Below are 23,017 nucleotides of genomic sequence, written 5' to 3' on the forward strand. Positions count from 1 at the left end.
GGATTTTCTCCTCCCTCTCTGGTGACAGCAAAGGATTTTCATAAGAGAGGTGAGTTAGAGCCACGTGCTTTCCCAGAGACCAAGTCCAAAAAACCAGAGAGCAAGGGCACAAGGCAAAAATCATGAGTGGGCCAGGGGTCACTACTCACCGGTCAAGGGTTGAATTTTCATGCTGTCTTAGTTTATCAATGACTGGCTGGATCCCAAGCATGAGGAATTCATATCTCAGGTGGAGTCTGAAATCCAGGCTCTCCTGCAAGGGACAGTTGTGGGGTCAACACAGCAAAGTGCACTCAGAAAAAACATTGAAATAAAAGCATCCCAAACCTACCTAAAACCCTCCCTCCTCTCCAAGAGTCCCAGCACTCACCACGCCTGCCCCCTGGCTCAGGACTGCGTTGATGAAGGACATGATGGCTGTCTTGAGGCTCACTTCATCTCGATACCGCCCTGTGCTCTTGTCCAAGTCATTGATCAGCGTCTGCCAAACACACAATATCAATTAAATGCCCCATGACAGCCCCAACGCTGCACAACCAGGGGACACATACAGGAACAACTCCTCATGATGCTCCTACAGCCCCTGCAGCTGGTGATGGACCATCAGCTGTAGCCTACCCCAACACCCATTTGGGCTAATATCAGCCCATCCAGATGTGCTCCAGCCTTGCAGAGCCATGATCTGAGTGACCCTGCACAAGTATTTCTTTTTTTTTTTGGATGGGGGGGGGGTGTTGCCTTAAATAACTGCTTCCTCCCTCTCTGCCCAGCTGCAGATCTCATCAGACACGGTTCCGTGGTAGTTCCCAGATTTTTTTTTTAAGCTGCAAACAGCCATAACAAAACATCTGCAAAGTGGCATTTAGGTATCCAGGAGGAGGGAAGGACTAGAATGCCGAAATTCAGGAGCTGTGGGAGGGGCAAGCCGAGACCCGCCTACCTGAAAACGAGTCCGTTCGCTGGCGTATTTCTGGTAGTGCAGCATCGCCTCCAGTACCTTTTTGTGGCCCCCGGGAACCAGGCACACGGCGCCCATGATTTCCAGCACTGCCACCTTTGTCTTAATATTCTCCGTGCTCAGACTCTGAGCGATTACGTTAATACTCTCCAAGTGGGCCAGGACGTGGGCCCGGCCCAGGGAGTTGTTCATTAGTGCTTTTATACATCCAATGAGCGAGGTATGTATTCGAGACTCTGCTGTCTCATAGTCCATGCTTTTGAGAAAGTTCAGAATGCACGTTAAGCCGTCCAGGTCGATGAACCGGGTTACGAACCTGTCAGAAAGAGGGGTTTTAACGTTAAAACAAAACAGTAAAGGGCCGTTTTACCCTCAAACAGGGCCAACTTGTTGGTTGATGTAAACCCAGAACCTTATTATATGCTTTTCCTTGGATACCAGAAAGCCTGAAGGAGTCCTGTGGCCCAGACACAGGGATGGGGTTGCAAAAATCAATTTAATTGGTGTTCACAGTGTGGGCAACCAGGCATCATCTGGCACAAGGTTGTCCAGAGTGAGGATATTTGGAAGAGGACCAGCTAACCCAGCCATCAGCACAAGTCCCAGGGTGGAGGTTGAGAGTTTGCAGCTACATCGCTGCAAATCTTCCCAGTCTTCAACCTGTGTCTTAAACCCCACTCACTCAGGACCAGTTTTGCACAGGACTGGAAGAAGCTCCCACATCTTAAAGTCACCTCCTCATCAGCTGCAGACCCAGTGTTAGCTTTTCTGCCTTCTGCTACCTCTCCTGCCTCCCCATCCATATCCTTCTCCTCCCTCAGGCACATTTCACCAGTTTTAAGGGATTTCTGATTTTTATGATGACTTCTAACACCAATGAACAGAAAACAGACAGCAAATGTATGGCAGTGCCCCAGGCAGTTTCACTAGAGCAGGCAGACACAACACTTCATGCTGCTCAGGCATTTTAGGACCTCCCTGCCCAGTGCCATCCAGGCTGGGTGTCTTCTGGTTTGGCAAAAGGCACGGGCTCGGAAAGCAAACGAGCCAAGAACATCCCAGCACTGGGATGATTTTAATTCGAAACAAGCCATGCTGATGCGCAGCAACAAAAGGGGTAATTGCAGGCTTGGGAAAAACTGATTCCTCTGCTTCAAAGCCTGCTCTTCTTCCAGCCAAAGTCAATAGGAAAGTTGATGTTCACTTCCCTGGGTGCAAAAGCAGGTCCAACAAGTAAAATTTTCTACGGAGCCTGCTGCATCGCTCAAAAAACACTCAAAACCCACTTCCAAGGACTTGAAAAGTTTCATGCCTGGGTACCAGCCCTGCTCACTGCAAGGGTCAGCACCCACGAGGGTCCAGGTGCCACAGAAATCAGGTGCTCACCCTCGACCCTGGGAATTTCTTACCAAGTACCATCACCAGAGCCATCCAAAAGAGAAATGGAAGAGGGGAATGTATTTGCAAGCAGTTAGAAAATTTGCCAGGCATTTCCTAAAGAAATACATATTCCCATCAGAACGTGTCAACGTGAGGCATCTTAAAGATTTTGCAAATGTGCATGCAGACTCTAGAGAAAACAAAATTAGGGGAAACTACAGACATTTAGGAGTCCCACCCTTCCTTTATCCTCCCCATCAAAACCTCCAAGCAACAGTTTTATTTCTGCATTTCACAAAAGCCTGAAGAATCATGTGATTTTATTCCTTTAAAAAGTACAAGAGAAACTGAAGTTGAAACAAAAGGCCTGGTTGACCAACAAAAATTGTTGTTGTTGTTGTTGTTTTTTAACTCAATCTGGAAGGAATTCTTACATTCTCTTGCAGTAAGAAAAAAGGAAAATTTGGGGAAAAAAAGAGGAAAAAAAAAAAAAGTTGCCTGATTTGCCTGAACAGACAAGGTCCTGGTGCCTCTTTGTCATGAAAAGGACCTCGGAAAAGGAACAAAATGACAAGAGGTGAATCAAAAAGAGCAATTTAGTGCCTCAGGGTCCTCGACTCCCTCATCCTGTGCAGCTCCCATTCATACTTCTATTTAACCCCCTGCTCTGCCAGACAACTCAAATCCAGAGCCACAACCGCAGCGATAAAAGCCAGGAAAGGGAAGGGAATTGCCTCATTGGTTTCGTCCGCAGTGCAGTCTTCAAACTTTCGATTGTTTTGTTTCTCTCCTCCTCATCTTCTTTTTCCAAGGCGATCAGTGATTTCCTCTGTGGGAGGAGGAAGACAGACATCAGAAAAAACCCGCTCCCGAGCCCTGGGGGCAGTTTTGGGCACCACCATATAAAAGAGGCACTAAGCTATCAGAGAGCATCCAAAGGAGACCACAAGGACGGTGAAGGGTCTAGAGGGGGAGCGTATGAGAACTGGCTGAGGGCACTTGGCCTGTTCAGCCTGGAGAAGAGGAGGCTGAGGGGAGACCTCATTGCAGTCTACAGCTTCTTCGTGAGGGGAAGCAGAGGGGCAAGTAGAGATCTCTTCACTCTCATGGCCAGTGACAGGACTTGAGGAGCGGCATGATCATTAAGATCATTAAGAGTTAACACCCAGCAGGGAGGAGCGTTGTTACTCCAAATCACTGGCCTGCAAAGTCATCCAGACAAGCCCATGTTGGGAGGATGCTCGTGACTGTCCCCCTGGAGCCCTCAGGTTCAGATCAGAGAGAGGGAAAGGCTGCAATTCAGGCAGGGAGCATCCCAAATTATAGGCTCTGGATCTAAATCCTGGCATGTCCCCTACGGCCCAAGACCCTCTGGGAAACACACTTTGTAAAGGAAAGAAATAAATACATGCATCACAGTGTCCCTATGTTTCTGGCTGAAACCTGCTCAGAGATGCTGCAGGTGACACCTGGGTGATGTGAATCTTGATGTGTTTCCAGGGGGCTGTGAGAGTGCAAGGGGCTAAGCCAATGCTGACTGGAGGTCCAGACACAGAAGGTGCTAAACTTGGGCAGGGGAGAAGGAGGGGCCCTTCAGCCTCTCTCACGCAGCCCAACAGCTACCCATGTGCCTCTGCAGAGTAGGCAGGGGACTCAGGGGACACTCCACAGCCTGGAGGGGATGGAATGCTGCATAAACACCTGGGGTCAGCCAGGTGGGTGCTGCCAACCCTGTCACTCCCACGTCTCCCAGTGCAACCCACCAGTGTGCATCTGGGCTGGGGACAGTGGCTGTGTGCATGGGATGCATCTCCCACACTGGATTCTGCTCTCCAGATGGTGCTGGAGGCAAGGATTTTGACTCCTGCGCCTGGGTAGCATGGCTGCCTGCAGCCCTGGGCATGCATGGGCTCACTCCAACTCATGCAACCAAGGCTGTAGCTAAAGCAGCACCCTGGGTGCCTCCTGCACCACCCGACAGTGCTGGGCCCTCAGAGGTGTCAGGGTGAGCTCTGCCAGCACCAGCTGAGGCTAATCCAAAGCAGAGAGAAAGGGTCCCAGCAGATATAAGGAGCTGTGCTGACCCCTGCCTTTAACCCAGCTCCTCTTCAGCAGTGCACTGGGGAGATCAAAGCCACCCTCCAGGCCTCTGGCAGGCTTTGATCACAAGCCCGGCTCAGGCACAGGGCTTTGCCTGGCTGGCAGCCCACGGCCAGCACTGCATGTTCCTGCCTTCCCAGAGGGGAGCAGTTCATTCCCTCCTGGCTCACAGCCCCCCGCTCACCCCTCTGCCCCATCCCTGGAAGTGTTCAAGGCCGGGTTGGATGGGGCTTGGAGCAACTTGATCTAGTAGAAGGTGTCCCTGCCCACGGCAGGGGGGTTGGAACTGGATGATCTCCTAGGTTCCTTCCAACCCAAACCATTCTATGATTCTGTGATTATACAAAATGCCCTGTGTGCTGTAGGAGCATCTCCATTCTGTTGGTCTGTCAGATGATTTTGCCTCTATAAACACTGGTCACCCACTCAGGCACAGCCCTGACAGACTGTCACCACTGTGCTGCTGCCCCGTGTGGGGTTCACAGGCACCAGGGCACTGGGGAAATACTTACAGCAGCCATTGAATTCAGCTGATCAATATAGAACTCTGGCCAGCTGGTGGCTCCTTTGTTTTCTTCCTGGTCCTGGTGGGGGACAAAAAAGTGAAACAAAACCAGAAGATTAGTAGAAACAGAGTTAACGTTCCCTGCCCTTCATGATCAACCACCTCTGAAGAGCCCTTCAGCTCTTGCAATACTTTATATATAAGTGTGACTTTCTGCATTCTGAGCTCACCCTTGACAGCTCCAGCTATGGGAACATTATCTGATTTATTGAACTAGCAAACTTTATATATGATTACACCATCTGCCTGTGACCGACCAAACATTGCCCCAATGATACTGCCTCAGTCTTGTGGTTATCAAGCTTCAGAGAAACCACACTGAAATTTTACATCCAAACTTCTCAACTTTACAGTGCCCCTGAAGCTTTGGCTGCCCAGCCTTGATGAATATGCTTTGAGGGGAAAAAAAGAAGTCTTTTACAAGCAATGAAGAGTGTTTAAATGAGACATGAACTAGGCTCCACTCTTATGAACATCCTAAGAGAGACTCTGGGCACAACAGACAATTCCTCTGGGGGCTTCATAAATCACTAGGAGGGAGTGCTCACCTGGCAATGTCCCCTGTTAAAGGATGTCACCCCTGGGCCTGGGATCTTTGTCACTGAATGATGCAGCTCCTCATTTGATCATCCTGGTCTACAATGCCCTGAATCTGTCGTTACTCATGAGGGGTTTTCAGGTTCTACCTTGTTCTTGCAGGACATGACTGAAGGACCTCTGAGCCCAGCTCAGGTAACTAATGCAGCATGTCCCCAGGACTGGATGCAGCAGGCAGAATTTGAGGGAATACTTCAAAATCAACCCTTTTCCCCCCTTTATTTTCCTAAAAATGTATATCAAAAGAAGAAGAGGGGTTCACAGCAGAAATGCCATACGGGTGTAGGCTGGAGTCAACAAATACTACACAAATCCCAGACATCTTCCATCGCTAACCCTCTTCAGTTCTGATCCTGACTCTTCCCTAACTTTAAGAGATGTTTGTAGAGCTCATCCTACACCACAGCTGCCTACGATGGTGGGAGCTGGACGACCTTCTCGTCTGCCCCCACGTCTGTGCACGCAGACAACTCCTGATCCCCCAGCTGAGCTCAGGGAGCCCGAGGAGCAGAGTCCCAAATATTTACCACAGATCAAGAGGTATATGCCGGAAATGTCTGCGCATCCCAACTTCCCAAGGTGCAGCTTGCCAAGATGAGGACACACGGAGTCAAGGATAGGTAATCTGGACGAGACTCAACTCGCCCCCGGGCAGCACAGCCTGTGCCCACAGACCTGACCCTTGGCGCTGGCCGTGCCTGGCTCCGGGGTAGGGACAAAAGGAGTTTGAGAGCAACAGGGGGCCTGCAAACCTCTGCCCTTTGTCTTCACACTTCTCCTGACCCCACAGTGCCTCAGAGGTGCCAAACAGCTGGGGTGAGGCTCAGGCCACCCGTCTGCTCAGTGCTGATCCTGTCTGGCACGGGCAGCCGGGTCTCTCCAGCTCTCAGGCTGAGCCCTGTGCACATGTGCCAGCCCACCCACCTGAGCTGTCTTCTGCTCTGCCGTGGCCAAGGCTCTGCACAAACCTTGTGGGCATTTTGGTTTTCCCAGCTTTTCTGCCCCGCTTTAGAGACTGGCATGCAAATGGGGTCAGCCGAGCTGGGACACCGACATGTGCCTTGATCATGGTCCTATCGCCTCCTGGAGATGTCAGGAGAGGTGACATCACCCCAGGATACCATCAGCATCTCTTGTAAGGAGCGGTGGTCCCAACAGAGGAGCCAACTGGGAAAGGTCCTCACCACACCACAGTATCAAGAGGTGTCCCAGATGCACCCAGCCAGGAGATTCAGGGAGGGAGAGAGATCCAAGCTGAGGAATGGCGAGGAAAGGCAGGAGGGCCAGGTCATCCCATATCCCAGGACCTTCCCACGTGCTGTGAACACCTGTGAGGCAGGCAGGGATCCGGACCTGCTGCTCGTTTAGGGTTGAAAAGAAGCACTGGAGCAAATAAAGGTCTCCGGGGGGTGAGGGGGTGGCTGAACAACAAAATTGGCTAAACTGCTCATTTATAATTAACGTGCTGCATTATAAATATTTCCCTTTGCTCGGCTCCCTCGGGCTCTTGCATTTCCTCCCTGAAACCCCCAATTTAGAAAGTGCTCTCAATTAAGTGCAGCAGAACCTCATTAATTCCGATGAGCAGCTGGGCAGGCTCGTCGGAAAGCAGCTTCCCAGCAAAGGGGGACTGAACAATAAGGCAGGCAAAGATCAGGGCACGGGCTTCCCTCCCCTCTGCTCGCTGCAGGACGTTGCTCAGTGGTAATTACTGGGGCTAATGGTCTACAGCACACTGATAAGTGTCCTTTAGTGTATTCCTGGTGGTAAAGAAATCTCCTGACAAAGCGACAGCCTGGAGGGGAGTGAGTCACGAGGCTCTGCTCAGCGCCAGGAGGAGGGAGGAACCTCTCCAGGCATCAGGGCTTGAAAGGGTGAATTTGTAAGATGGTTTCCCAGCACCCAGGGTGGGTTCTGGGGATGTGAGTTTTGCAGCCTGCTTTCCGTGAGGGATGCCCACACAGCTGAGCACCTCCAACGTCAGCTTTCCAGGATGCTCCACCACATCCTGCCCAGCTGGCACTGGGGAAATGAACATCTCCCAATTTCTTATTTGCTGGGCTGGGTTAATGTCTTTGCTGTGTTTGCTCTCAAGCAGCACAGAAGTGAGGGCTGATCCAAGCCCCCTTGGGGGCAGCCAAGTGCAAGCTGCTCTTCTAGAGGCAGGCTGATGGCTGTAATTCCACAGTGCAGGGACAGGTATCCCCTCTCTTCTGTAACAGCTGCATCAACATCCCTTGCTGTCCACTGGGAAGCAGCCCTGATGTGCCACCCCACACGTGCTCTGTTGCAAAAATTAGGAAATGCCAATGTTGTGAAGCCAAGGGCAATCTTTGCTCTGTTCCCTTTATTCCCACCTGCTACCCCCACACTTCTTCTTCCAAGAACTGGAATAAAAAATACAAACCACATCCACTGCAGCCTCGGTGTCACCATGCCCTCTCCTCACCTCTGCTGTCCCTTCCTCTGTGTGTGGGGCTGACAATGCTGTCACTTGACTGTTTTTTTCCAGGGTGGCAGTGGCAGGGGGCTGTTGTGATGTGAGCCCAATAAACAAGCTCCATCCCCTCTGTCAGGGCCGGGTGCCATGGGGAAAGCAGTGCCCAGTCAAGATGCCTCATTAGCAGGAGATTTTCCAAGCAAAGGTCACGGATCTGCCAGCTCCAGACATCCCTTTGCTCTTCCTGGGGAGATTCCACGCTTCCCAGCCCTGTCATGTCTTGGTTACAAGTCTGACACTTTCACAGCCTACGTGCCTTCCCCTCAAAGTGTCAGCAGCTTCCACAGCCAGACCTTCCCTTCTCTTCCCAGTGACCAGCCATGGGACAGAGGAGGTGGTGGCTCAGCCAGTAGTAGCTCAAATCAATTTTCAGGCTGGTCTCAGGCACGTTTGGGCACCGTTACTGACACCTGGAAGGTGCATTTCCACAATCTCCTTCCTCTCTGACCTGTAGGAATGCAGCTGCTGGGAGCAATGCACCCTCCTCCTCTCAGTGTGTCCCCATGACTGTAGGGATAAAGACACTTGAGATGCTTTTTGGTGCTTTGTCACACCTGCTTTGCTTCCAAATCAAGCTTCTGGTGACATCTTTTAGATGCCCAGTCTGCAGGTGGCATCTCCGTCTGATCCAGCAGCCTCCTTCCCACACTCACAGCTCATGGTGGTGGTGATGGATCTGGAGCTGCTCTGGGACAGCTGAGCCTCAGATGGTGGCTGGCTGATTTCCCCACCCAGCTGATGTCCAACACACCAGGTTAGATCCTACAAGCTGAAACCAGGCAGAAGGAAAGGGCTGGCTCCAAGCAGCCAGCTCCAAGCAAACCCCAGAGGGTCCTTCAGGGACTTTTCTCCCAGATGGCTTTTCTCCCAGGTATCAAAGGATATCAAGGACAAGAGGAAATGGCCTCAAGTTGTGCCAGGAGAGGCTTATACTAGGAAAATTTTCATCACTGACAATGTGGTCAGGCATTGGAATAGGCTGTTCAGGGAAGTGGTGGAATCACCATCCCTGAAGTGTTCAAAAAACGCGTGGATGCGGCACCTGCAGCCATGGTTTAGTGGTGGACCTGGCAGTGCTGGGTTAAGGTTGGACTTGATGACCTTAGAGGTCTTTCCAAACTTTATGATTCTGTGATTTTATGACTTTGATGCTTCACCTCCCTCCTGGCACCGCCTGCAAGGCTGACCTGCCCCAGGAGAACTTCACTCCAGGAAAGTCACAGCAAGGGGTTAAAAAAAATCCTCTTCAGCTGACACCTGCTGCAAAGCCAGAAACAACACCCTTCATTTTTCCACACTGCCCTGACATAATTTTTATTTTCCAGTGTTCCTCACCCCTGCTTGCTGCTATGTAAGGGCAGAGCAAGGGAAAGCTGGCAGCAGCTGGCAGCCCACCACATTTTGGCAACCCCTCCCTCCCTGCCAGCTGTGGATGATCCACCTGGATGGTGTCTGCAATGTCAAAAAGGAAGCAAGCAGTGGCATGGATGGGTTTTAATGACAGTGGGTCTGCAGCGTGCACAAGACATTTAAATCCAAGCCAGCTCCACCAAACACAGCCAAGCCTTGGCCAGGCACGTGCTGGTGGAGGTTTGGGCCCACAACAGCCCTTTGGGGCTCCCTCATCCCTCCAGCTGCTCGGCTCACCCACCTAAATGGTTCAACTGAAGCTGCTTCCCTGTGGAGCCAAGCTGCAAAGGGCTGGGACTTCATCAGGCTCTCCCCAAGTTGGGATCTCAGGGTCTGAACCAGCCCAGCCCACTCCAGTTTTCCATATGCTAACATTCCCTATACCCTCTCCTCTACAAATCCACACGTGCCCTCGTACGCTTTTCCCAGGGTTTAGAAATTATGCTCCCCACAAGCAAATACGGCATGACCAGATGCCTTTCGCAGTCAGCTGGTTCATTGTTTGAAAAGCTTCGCTTTAAAATCCAAAAAGATTGCTAACAGATGCGTTTTTTGGCCGGAGAGGGAGGAAAACCTTGCTTAAAACAAAAGTGTGTTGTGATTGGAACTAAAAAGGGAATTACCTTGAAAGACAAAAACTATAAACATTTCCTAGTGAATACCCCCAGCCATGCAAACAGCCAGTTTCTCTCGGTCAGCCCGAGAAAGTGACACCAGAGATGGTATTTCAACCTGCTGCTGCAAGAACAGCAGGTATATCTGGATGCTTGGAGGCCATGAAATCCTTCTCATCCATCCCAGGTGACCCAGGAGCATGGCAAAATGCCAAGCTATTTTATTCTCCCCCCACCCTGCATGCCACCTTAAGTCAGCTTTTGCTCTTAGTTCTGCTACTGCAGCTAAAATATATAGAATTGATTTTTTTAAATTATGGAAATAGGAACACAAGGCCCATGAACGAGCTGTGGGAACTGAGCAGGACAAGTGGAAGAGTGAGCTGGAAAGAGAAGCTCTCTGGAGGGAGTGGGTGGAAGGCGCAGTTGGAGGGGAAAGAGACTGTCTGGCTGGGAAACAGAGGATTACTGGAGAGCCATCATTCATTTCCCTATTTATCACACTTTTCCCCATCCTCCCCTGAAAAGGCACCACTGCTGCCTTTTCCTACTGCGAAGGGATCCTGGTTTTATAACTGATGTCTGAGGAAATTTTAGAAGCAAGTTCTGCTTGCAGGGGACAGCTTAACCCTGCTGAGAGCGACGCACCCAGTGCTAGTGATGCCAACGGGTTTTCAACACAAGCTGAAAGAGCAGAGCATCACTTGGCATCCCTGCAGGTCATTTTTCCTCTAGCCTGGCTTTAGAGATGCTCGGCTGGATCCAAAGGGAGAGGGGGCAGTGCCAGACTCTGTATTCGCATGAGCTGGTTTTCCCTACTGATACCTTCCACCTGGTTATTTATGCTGAGCTTCTGCCTGAACTACCCCTATCCACCCATATTTCCAGGCCCATAAAAGCCATCCATCAGGCTGCTATAACAGCTTAACACGATGCACACGGGCTGGCAGGAGCCAAACCTCCTGCAGTTAGGAGGTGCTGCAGACTAAGCACAGAGGGTTAATCATTAACTCCCTTTGGAGCGTGGCCTCTGGAAAAAGGCCATCCTGAGTAACCCTCTTCCACCGAGGCAAACCCACAGCCAAAGAAACAGTAAATCTGGAAGCCCTCCTGCTTCCTCCCTGCGCTTCCGAGCAATATCCTCTCCTGGAGAGCGGGGCCAGCAGGGAGCGAAATATTTTGGGATGAGGTATGAAACGAGTCATCGACCAGAAATACCACTTCTAAAAGCAGATTTCATCCCGCTGTTAATGCATCTCCGCCTTTGCACTTCCCTGCTTTATTCCAGGCATAGAGGGGGCTGATGACTTCAAAGAAGGTCTCTCCAATAATCTTTAAATCTCCCTCCTGACCCGAGCACTGCATGGCTGCTGGATTTAGTGCAGGCTTCAGTTCCTGCTCGGGTTGCTGCCGACAGGCTCCCCAGCCCTCATCACGAGATGCTTTTCATCTCTAAGCCCCTCCAAGCATCACAGGGGGATGCAGGTGGCATGAGGAGTTCATCCAGAGCAACCCCCGGCTCTGAGCAGGGTCAGGGCTGGGATCAGACCCGGTGTCTCCATGGATGGAGAATCAGGGAGGACAAAGCCTCCACCCTGCCAAGCCAGTACTGTGGGCTGGGATAAAAACAGCTGCTAGCAGGGCAGAGAAACCAGGATACAGGGCAGCAGGCCAGGGGGGAATATTCCAGGGAAAGAAATACGCCTAGGGAATAGCTAGTTTTCCCTTATTTCCTCTCAACAGACACTGCCAAGGCCAGGTGCTGTCAGGTCCCTTTCCAGAACAAGTCAGCAAAACCAAATGTCTCATTTTTGGTCACCTTTTATGAAATCCTGCCTATCATGGGAATATATAAAACATGCAACATCTGGGATGCACTCTGGAGAGCTGAGTGTGGTGGATGACACTGACAGCAAAGCAGAAGCATCAGCCAAAATTGGCAGCAGAGGAAAGAGCAAAAACTGCTCAGGGGACAATTTTGGAGTGTTGGTAAGTCAGGCAGCTGCCTGTGACTGATGACCACCTTTGCCAGCCCACTGGGTCCTACCAGGTGAAACTGGGTGTTACCAGCATCTCAAGCAACAAATTGTTGCTAAACTTGGGCAGGCCAAAGGGCTTGGGAGCAACCATCCCAAATCGCCACCCCTCAGACTGCAGCCAAGCCAGGGATATAGGACCACTGGCCTGTCTCCAGCTCTGCTCCCCTGGCCAAAATGCAGACACTGCTCTCTGCTAGAGAAGTCCAGCCCTCTCCTCGATGCCAGGCTACTATATAGGTGATTTGTCCTCACAGAAACACAAGAACAAGAGTAAGATTTACCACAAGATACCAGGATAGCCACTGGTGTTCCTACTGCTCACCAGTTCCCATCACACAGGGGCAGGACTGCCTAGGGCCTGCTGTGCACAGAGACATGTTCTTCAGACCATGTAATTCCTGGTTTCCTCCACTGCTAGAGCCTTCATTGATATGGTCTCACTCATTTTTAATTAAAAAGCAGGAGAAACGAATTTGTCTCCACCAGCACATCTCCAGCAAAGCAAGCAGTGGTACACATGCTCTGGAGATCATGGTGGTGGCATCACTAGTGGGGAAGGAGCGGCTGAGAGCAGCCAGAGAAATGAGGACCAGAGCAGAACTGCAGCCAGAATCCATCCTCAGATGGGTGCCCGCTCTGAGGACCTCTGAGGATGCCACAGGGCGCCTCTGTGGCTCCTTCCTTCAAACCCTCCCCACAAGCAGGGAGTTTCACAGCTCAGTTTTCAAAAAAAAACACGAGCGCAAAGGAGGTTCTGAAACGGGAAAGAGCCACCATCAGCTCCATCTAAACCCTTCCTCAGGAGATTAGATAGAAGGTAATCTCCACTCACAATAATAATTACAGGGCTTTGCTTGATTTAAGTCTGTGTTGTCTCCCATTATCCAGACACACCGGAGCACGGCTCTGCTTATCCGCCAGGCAGTGACGAGCGAGCATCCCCTGCCCATTTTCTTGTTGATCCAGACCAGTGCCTGTAATTTGTTAACATCCCTTCTCCCCTCCGATTTAAATCTCGGGCATGGCAGGCCTCTGTCTAACAATAATACAGGGATTTCAGGGGTATTTATGAGAGGCTTAAAACTTAATCCTACATGAGCAAGGTAAGCCTGCTCTTGGCCTAAAACGCGGCTGGAAAATCTGGTGCCATTGCAACAGCGGGAGAAAAGAGACATTAATGGCAGCTAACGCCCTTCGAGTGAACCAGCACTGCCCAGCCACCTCCTGCAGCCAAGTCAAGGGCACAGCATCAAATCTGGGAACTGAATCACAGAATCCTAGAATGGTTTGGGTTGTCAGGGACCTTAGAGATCAATTGGTTCCAAACCCCCTGCCATGGGGACACCCTCCACTAGACCAGGTTGCTTGAAGCCCCATCCAACCTGGCCTGGAACACTCCCAGGGATGGGGCAGCCACAACTTCTCTGGGCAACCTGTGCCACGGCCTCATCACCCTCACTGTCAAGAATTTCTTCTCTTTATCTACTCTAAATAAACTTCCAGTTTAAAACTGTTACCCCTTGTCCTATCCTACTGCCCTACTATGAAGTCTGTCCCCATATTTTTTATAAACCCCCTTTAGGCACTGGAAGGGACTCTAATAAGGTCTCCCCAGAGCCTTTTCCTCTCCAGACTGAACAACCCCAACTCTCTCAGCCTGTCCTCATAGGAGAGGTACTCCAGCCCTTGGATCATCTTCGTGGCCTCCTCTGGACCTGCTCCAACTGGTCCACGCCAATTTTTGACACATTTCTCCCCACAGTGTCATGTCCTGCAAGATCTCTGCTTTGGCCAAAGCTGGGAGACAATGCAGGTCTCAACAGAGATATCTGGAGGTAATTCCTGTGCCAGCATAGAGGGGCAAAAATGTTCAGTTTACCAAGGAAAAACAGAGTGATTTTGGCCATCTTGCAGGTGGGCAGCCTGTGGTTCCAAGAGCTCAGCAGACAGATCCATGACTCCTATCAACCCTTGTCTCTTGAATCAGCATAGGAGCACTTAGGAGCCCTGCTTTGCCCCAGGGGTGATATGGCTGTGCCCTAAAAGCAATTCTCCTGCCACCAGCACGAATCCCTTGCAGGCTGTGCTGCACAGCCTCCCCAACTGCATTTTCCATTTGTGCAGTCCTCTGGGAAGAGCCATTGAGAGGACAAAGAATGACACCCAAGCCTGTTTCATGGCAGCAAACAGGAAGGCCAGGGGAGGGGGAGGCTTTTGGGCAGGCTGTGATTGGGCTCCCAGACATCAGCAGAGAAGATCAAGGCCATGACAAATGGTGACTGGAGCAGCCCCTTGCCCCTGCAGTGACAACCTGAGCACCCACAGAGCACCATATGGCTCTGCTTGTGCTGGCAGGGGTGAGCATGGGGTGGGAGACACGAGTGCAGTGTGTGTTGACACTTCTCTAGCCTGAATGGGCTGGGGAGGAAGGGCTCTGCATTCTGGAGGCCAGAGACCTTCCTTTCCCGGAGTCATCCTGAGGAACAGATACACCTCTGTGACACCCCAAATACCACCTGGCATCCCAAGGGAGGTGTGTCCCTCCCCACATATCCTCCCCACCCTGCATGAGAGGGTCAGCACCCCACGAGTCTCTTACCTTTTTCTTGCTGCAGTAGATCTGCCACTTCTTCTCCGCCGGCAGTGCAAACATGGCCTCTCTGTGCTTGTCCGTGAGGTCAAGTTCATCCTGGAAAGGGGGGAAAGAAACCCACAAAACACACAACATGAGCACACAAAGGGGTCATGGCACAGATACAACCCCCCAGATATGCAATGTAAATCAATTTGGGCCCACACCATAGTGCAACAGTGATCCCACAGGATCGTCCCGTGACTCCCGATTTGTCAGGGAAATGATGTTGATTCCCATCCTGCTGTTGCTGACCTTCCCCTGACTATGGGCTGGTGGGAGGATGGGGCTGCAAATTCCCTTCCCTTGTTCCTCCCAGGCAGCACCTTTGTTGCTTTTAAAGGCAGAAAGTGTTTTGGAAAGGACATCCACAAAGCCATCAGAGCTGCCCACAAGCCTGCCTCCCACAGAGGACTGAGACTCCAGGTGACTGACCCCATCTAAGACACGTACAGCAAAGAAAAACTCAAACAAGACCTTTCTATTTTAACATCACTGCTACACTGAGCACCTCACCCCGAGTGGTCCAGCCCATTTCCCTCACTGACACACTCATATCATCAAAAACTGCAGGTGTTTTGGCTTTTGCTTTGTTTTCCTACAACTAAAAATAGAAAGCTTTTTTCCTAATACCTACGGTTCATAAAGAGGTACATCCTCTCCATCAAAACTGGATCACGTACTGCCTGGCAGAGATAAAGCTGTTTACTGACTGAAGCCTTTATTGGTTTATCTAATGTTGTTTTAAAGGACACATCCATTTTCAACTTGGAGGCTCGGTTAGCAGCGTGCCCTCCGCCGGGATGCCCGAGTATTATCAAAGCCTCATCGCTTCCTGGTGCTAGATGTAGGTCAAAGCTTTTATCAGGGAACTAAATAAAACATTCAGGCAAGGCTGAGAGGCTCGTTGCTAAAGCCAACATTGATCTTTCAACCATGGATGTCTCTTAAAATCACCACCATTGATGACAAAGCCCATGCTGGAGGGGTTTTGGGGCAGCAGTGAGATGCTGGAGATGCTGCAGAAGGGCTGAGGAGAGCCCTGCCATGGCCTCCAGCCAACTCATCCCACCCAGACAGCAGATTTAAGTAAGGGGATCTCCATTAAAAATTACACCCTTAATGCCAGCAACTAAAAAGAACCACATGGAGACCTGTTAGAGTTTCCATGCCTGAACAGTAACACTTATCAAATAAAGCTGATAGCTCCTGTAGCCCCATCAGAGTCCCATCTGGGGAAGGCTGAGCAAGACTGCCTCTGGGGAGAGATGGGTCCCTGCATCAAACAAGTCCACAGGACACCAAGAAATTCAGCTGATCTAACTGAAGCTCATATTGCACCCAGTAGACAGGGAAGGGAAGCTTCAGCTACCTTGTAACCCAAACCCAGGGCCCTCCAGCACAACACCCAGTGATGGAGAGCTGCAACACCTCGGAAAGGCTTATATATCCACTGCAAGTATTGATTTCACTTCTTGATGAAATTACTCCTCAAAAGGAAAGGTGCTGTGGAGCTTTTTCCATTGTGCATGCATGGAGAAGCTCTGCCTTTTCTTGACTTCCTCCCCTCCTACTGACTGACTCTCCAAAACCACTGTGCTGCACAGAGCTGATGCTGGTGGAGCTCTGTAAGCAGAGACTTGGAAGGCACCCTTAGCACAGAAATAAACATGCTGCTGTGACACAGACTGGGAAAAAAAGCAAGGACTGGGGAAGCCTGAGCCCAATGCGAGATACATCTCATCCTCCTGGACCCAGGGAGGAGAACCTGTGCTAGGGACTCCTCCAAAGAGTGACATTTTCAAACGTCTCCATGTTGTTACAATTTGGGACGTCAGAGATTCATATCAAGCAACCGAGCTCCAACCCAGCCTAGGGCAAGTCTGAGTGAGTGCAGGAAAAGTGGTTCCATTGTGGCCCCACTTTCTGGCCACATGAATCTGATAATCAGGCATGAAAGCACCAGCCATACACATCTGTATGTGGGTCCTTAGGAAAATGTTTAATGAATCTTTCAAAATACCCATACCCCAAAAAGACAACTTGAGCAAATGCAAAGATTTATTAACCAAGGGGAAAAAAAAATCCAAACTGAGCTGAAGCCTAAGCGGGAACAAGAAGGGACAAAGCAGAAGAACATATTAGGTACTGGTACATGACAATGTGCAAACACATCCAAAAAAGGTGCAGAAACGCTTCTGAGTCTCACACAGTACATTTCATTGTGCCCCAGCTCTAACATGTTCAGTCATCGCAGCCCCGCATCACTCAACAACACCTACCTAATGATATCTTGCTTGGGAGAGGTGTTTAAATAAATACTACGGGGCACCCAGCAAATAAAAAATCCTCGTAATCAAGCAGTGACTAACGACTGTTATCCCGAGCTGTAACAGTGACTCAGCCGTGAAGAGTCAGGTCTTTGCTGGTTTTACGTGCATGGGGATTCCTGCAGACACCTCCAGCCCTTTGCTTATGCTCACTGATGTGCAGCTCAGTGCTCCTTGGCCCCAAGCAGGCTGCTCAGAAACTGCCCTTCAAAATTTCAAAAGATCAAGAGAGGACAGGAGCATCAGCAGCTTTCCGGGGGCTCACAACCCACCGTACAAACGCAGCTCCGACAAAGCCTTTAACAATTGCACAGCGGAGTCGTCGCACAGCAGAGAGGCTGTGCAGGACCTCAAAGCCATATCTGCCTTCAATTAATAATCAGAAGCTCGATAATTAGGTGATTCTAACTGGCAATTCATTTTATGGGCTATTTGCAATCCATGGACTCCTGCCACAGTGTGCGATGTTGGCTGCCGAAGAGTGAGACAATAAACAGTGGGTCAGTGTCCATCATCCTCACAGCCTCTACTTCAGCCTCCCCTTTCACAGCTCTACCCCTTCCACCTGGCTGCCTCCCATGTCAGCTCTGCCAACTTCACTATTTTAAGTATTTTTTTGGAATCGGGTCAAAGGCACGTAAAATAACAGCCTCATTTTGCTACCAAAAGGAAATCTCTGCCCAGAGTGTTTTTACTGGAAGGAGATACACTGCCCTTAAATATTCATCCCGTACAGTTAAACTATTCACCTTTTACATCAGGAAACGTGTTTCCACATTAAATCTTCATTTGAATATGGTTTTCAAAAAATCTCACAGGGGAGCTTTGAGTCTCTGCATGTACTTGCTATTTCTAGGAGGCACAACAGTTCTGTACAGTTTGCTTTGCTGATGGCCCTCTGTTCCAGCCAAGCAAACCTCCCCCTCTCTCTGAGTACAGAACGAGCTCCGCTGAAGGTGATCCCACACTGTCCTCCTAAAGCTACCTTAGAAATGCGTGGTTTAGCTCAGCGTGCTGTGAGCACAATCCCATGGGCAAAACAAGTTCTTATCAAGTGGTCTATACTTTTCCCTTGGAGGACACACAGTGGCACTCAGGGGCAGATATTCCAATGGTCTGTACCTCCCTGAGCTGGCAACTGGGAGCCCGGGGTCTTCAGAGGTCCTCTGGTCCAAGTACCTGATGAAGCAAGGCCACCAGAGCCATTGCCCAGGACAATGTACAGATGGTTTATGAGTATCTCCAAGGAGGGAGACTCCACAACCTCTCTGGTTTGCAGCCACTGTAGCCTCCCACCACCTCCTGGCAATGCCAGATCAAGCCAAAAAGTGAGACACAGTCACTGGAAGAAGTGTTTGGCCCTCCCAGCAGAAACAGCATCAAGTCCAGCCTCAGATTCACAGCATAGGCCTCAGTGCAAGCTTCTGTCCCTGCCACTTCACTCATACCAGGTGGATGTTTTAATGTGCATCTCCCACAGGCTGACTTTAATGAGGGCAACAGCAGGAAGCCAGCAGGATTCTGCAGATCTCCTGACTTCAGAAATGGCCCCCCAGGACTTCAGAAGCGACCTCCAGGATGGGCTCTTGGAGCTGGGTGAGCCCGAGTGCTGCCCAGCCATGTCCACAACACCCCAGAATGACCATCATGGGGTTTTCCCCTACACCCCACAGGTCCTTCAGGCCGCCAAACTTTCTGCAAAAAACAGCTGGAGAGCAGAGATTAAATATGGAACAACTCCCTGTACGTGGGTCTGCAACCCCAAAATACCCCTGGAGGTTGTAGGAAAAAAAGATGAAAAACCTTTAAACCTAATGAACCTTTCTGGCTGATAAACTGTGTAACTGAAAACATGGAGGAGGTGGGGGGGTCATCCATTACCATAACTGAAATCATGATTGATTAAAATTTGCTGGCTTGCTCTGGGTTTATATATACATACATATATATGTGTATGGAATCATAGAAAGGCTTGTGTTGAAAGGGATCTTAAAGATCAGGTTGCTCTAAGCCCATCCAACCTGGCTTTGAACACTCCCAGGAATGGGGCATCCACAACTTCTCTCTCTCTGGGTTTACATATACATACATGTGTGCATATACACACACACACAGGCACAGAAAGACATCACTGGATCAACAAATGACCAACATAACAAAGAGTAAGTCAATTTACTCCTGATGGATGGGTGCACAGGGTTTAGAAACTTCTGTGAGACTACAGCACACAAAGGCAAGATCTCCTGTATCCTCAGTTAAAGCCTGAGAGCTCTGAGATTGTTCTAAAAAGGAAAAAAATGGAAAGAAAAAACACAAGTGGGAACTTTTTGGCAACATTTGGCATTAACTGGTCTAGCATGGGAATTAAAAAGTCAATAAATAGTGGCCTGTTGAAGCCTGCATGGGCTTCCTTTCTCAGGGGTCATATCACTTTTTCACTCTCTTCCAGGCATTCTTCTCCAAGTTCATCAGTTTGAGTCATCCCAGAACACTGTGGTGTCAAGGGAAATGGCAATCAGCATTTTCTCCCCCAATTCCACATCTAATCTTCTTCCGCCGCGGGACGGCACTGCCCGCACGGCCGGTGGAGCGGCTGCCTTCCTGCCCCTGCCAGCCCTGCTACTGGCACACAGTAGACCTCAGAACCCACCTAAGTTAGCTCCTTATTTTATTTCTAAGCTGCTTTCTTGAAAAGTAAGACATATTAATCAGTGCAAACAAGCATCTGCCTTCACGTGCATCCTGTGCCGCAGGAGGAGCTCCTCTAGCTGCAGCTTTATTTAGGCAGTTAGAATTCTCAGTGTATGCAGATTTATATCAGGGGTGTTTTTTTTTTCAAAAAGTGTTTTATTTTTAGTATTAGTAATAAAAATGCCTCCTCCCTAGCACTAGAGCTTAGAAACAACCCCTCAGACAAACCAACCCCTGCTAATATTATCACTGTGTATTTTTAATTCACCCACGAGAACCTGCAGCTGCAATTACAGAACATGAACAAAAATCAACTATTCATATTTCTTAATGAATAAGCATAACAGATAGAAGATTATTATTCATTTTGCCTTTATCATGTAATGAATTTCCTGAATAAAGGAAATTGCTTACAGCAAGGGAATGAGTAGCAGCAACAAGGAATAATGTGGAAGCACTTCAAAGTGCCTATGCCTAGTCAACCTCTTCCCACATTCAATTTTTAGTCCCAGATTGGAGAAGACCCTAATCCACCCTACTCAGCTATTGACCTGAAAGCATTGGACGGACATAAATAAAAAATGTATTCCTTCCTTCCTTCTTCTGCAGAAAGATTATGTCCATCAATAGCTGATTTAGCTCCTCAATGAACTCCAGCTGCAGCTGGTTCATGCTCCCATCAGTTCAAACACCTACCTGAAGCAGACAGCATGTAATATTATTTGATTCAATTAATTATTTTAACAGACTAAAGGTTTTAAAGGTGCTTATATTTTAATACTAGTATATTTTAAGAGAAGTATCTGCTTAGGTTTCTCATTCTTTTTTGTTGTGAGATATACCTATAACCTCACACATGCTTTTTTTTCCACTTTATTTATTGAGCTTGGCCTCCTGTGACCTTTTCACCGACCTCATCTGGAAAACCTTTCTCCCATTTTGATTAACCCAGGATACTTTTCCAGCCTGACTTATTGATCTACACAGTTTTACCCTGCAGAGCACTCCCAGATCTAGAAGCCCTGCAGGTGCATCACCAGCGCACTTCTTCCACACAATTGTACATGAACCCTGAAAACAACAACAAGAGATGTGTATTAGCCCATTATTTACTACTCTGACAGCTAAAATGGATTCAATCTAATCAACCAGAGCTGGGGATGACTGTCCTTTGGTGGATGCACCTCCTATCAATAAAGCACAGAGCTGGTAAACAATATTTCAGATGTTTCTCACCTATTTAGAGAACCAAGGCAGCAGCTCCCTTTTCAGTCAGATTTTAGATACTGCCTCTGCTGCTGGCACCCCTGAGAGCTACTGAAGATGGCAGTGAAGTCAACAGGTCAAGTGTGGCTTCGGATGTGCCCTGCCTGACAGGTATGTCTCACTTAAGGAAGCTGTGTATGGTTGGTCTGGGGCTAAACCATGCCAAGGTTTCCCCAGATAATGCCCTGGGAAGGGTTTCAAAAGGGAGCTGGATGGGAATTAGAGGCTGCCAAGCCCCATGGCAACTTGATCCTGAAAGTTTCCTACGATGTACCACTGCGTGTGTGGGACCCAAAGGATGCAGTCGTGGGAAGCAGAAGTCAGCTACAGCCTGATGCCGATGAGCAGTGGACGATGGAAATGGACTCCTTGCACACACCTCGGTGGGACAAGTGATCCTTATTCCCCCACAGCCCTGGCTTTAGTCACACCTGGCATCCTAAGGACATTTTGAAGATCTTGCTCAGGTGCAAATCAGAGTCCCCCTGAGAGGAGCTGATTTCTGACAGAGGATGGATGAGACTTGGAGCAGCCTGGTCTAATGGAAGGTGTCCCTGCCCATGGCAGGGGCTTTGAAGTGAGATGATCCTTTAAGGTCCCTTCCAACCCAAACCATCCTGTGATTTCTATGATTTCAAGGTCTGACACCCAGCAGGATGCCTAATGCAAACTAGGCATCAGACTGGCTTATAGATGTTGGGTGTTGTAGGGAAAGGGAAGCTGATCCCTGTAAATAACAGGATGGACTTGAACACTGGAGCTGATGGGAATTAGGTTCACTAGGGGGGCTCAGGCAGGATCTCTGCCTGCAGGGCTGTGGAAAGCCTCGGCTGCCAAAAGCTGACCTCGGTGATGTTCCCACGCTGAGGAACACCCAGACTCTGCCAGCAACAGATACTACAGTGGTAGGAACAGCTTCCATTTGTATCTGCAAATGGATACAAGGCAGGCACAGACTATTCCCAGCAGGAATGCTTCCAGCTGAGGTTGATGATAAATCAGAACTCACGTGCTGCTCAATCCTTCTCATAATCCTCCAACACCACCACCCAACCACTGAGCAGTTAGGAAGAAGACTGCTGCTGGAGAAAATTCCCCATCCAAAGGGCCTGGGACTCCATGGTGACCTGTTGCCAGAAACACTTGGAGCAAGTGCCAGCCAAAAATCCTTAATGCCCCTATTAAGGTCACCCATGCGTTACTGAATGAGCTGCCCAGGCACCTCCCAGGGATGTGGCCTCCTCTTTTACGAAGTGCAAAGTGGAAAGCATTTAGCAGGTAGACCATATAATTTTTCCACTTCAGTTGTACTTCTCCTGGAAACAAAGGGGGTCCTTATGTGCTCTCTGCCTTCAGCTGGGGTTCATATTGTGCTTATAACACGGCTCCTTTGTAAAATTACGAGTTGGGAGCAACATGGTTTTCGGGCAAACCCCCATACTAGTTTGCAGCTGTAACAGATACTGCAATTACAGGAGTGTTTCAGCTGAAATACAGCGTTCCTCAGTGGATTGCTTCATTCAGTTCCAGGGAATCCATGTAGGCAGAAAACCCTTACTTTCTCACCAAGCAGGTGTGCAACTTCTCTATCAGATGCTCACCTATCAAAACATAGATTTAAGAGATTATCTTTGAGGGTGTTAACTCCACGAGGTGATGAAAACCAGCGCCGCAAGCAGCGGGCTGGGACAGGAGCGTGGCAGGTCCAGGCTGTTCACATCTAAAGAGCAGAACCTGGGCAGCCCAATAAAAGTGTCTCTATGGCACAGGGTTCCCTGAAGAGTGAATTTAAAAGCAGGCATTACTCAATCATTTGGTCTTCCTCCTTAAAAGTGATTCATAAGCTGAGGGAGCTTGTTCCTGGGAGAGAGCAGTGGGATGGGGATCAGGAACCTCACATGCAGTGTCTGGCCCTGGACTGATTCTTCAGAAAGG

General features: G+C 49.6%; 1 protein-coding gene across 1 annotated transcript in view; it reads right to left on the reverse strand.

Annotated features, from left to right (window-relative positions):
* Nucleotides 1-23,017, reverse strand: part of DAAM1 (dishevelled associated activator of morphogenesis 1) — a 75,698-nt gene that overhangs the window by 27,444 nt on the left and 25,237 nt on the right. Inside the window, 6 exon segments of the mRNA XM_050340651.1 lie at nucleotides 150-253; nucleotides 371-481; nucleotides 941-1,274; nucleotides 3,073-3,167; nucleotides 4,951-5,022; nucleotides 14,763-14,852. Of these exon segments, the coding sequence (XP_050196608.1) occupies nucleotides 150-253; nucleotides 371-481; nucleotides 941-1,274; nucleotides 3,073-3,167; nucleotides 4,951-5,022; nucleotides 14,763-14,852 (806 nt within the window).

This window comes from Myiozetetes cayanensis, unplaced genomic scaffold (genome assembly GCF_022539395.1).
Source record: "Myiozetetes cayanensis isolate MyiCay16 unplaced genomic scaffold, myiCay2020 scf90, whole genome shotgun sequence".
Taxonomy (NCBI): domain Eukaryota; kingdom Metazoa; phylum Chordata; class Aves; order Passeriformes; family Tyrannidae; genus Myiozetetes; species Myiozetetes cayanensis.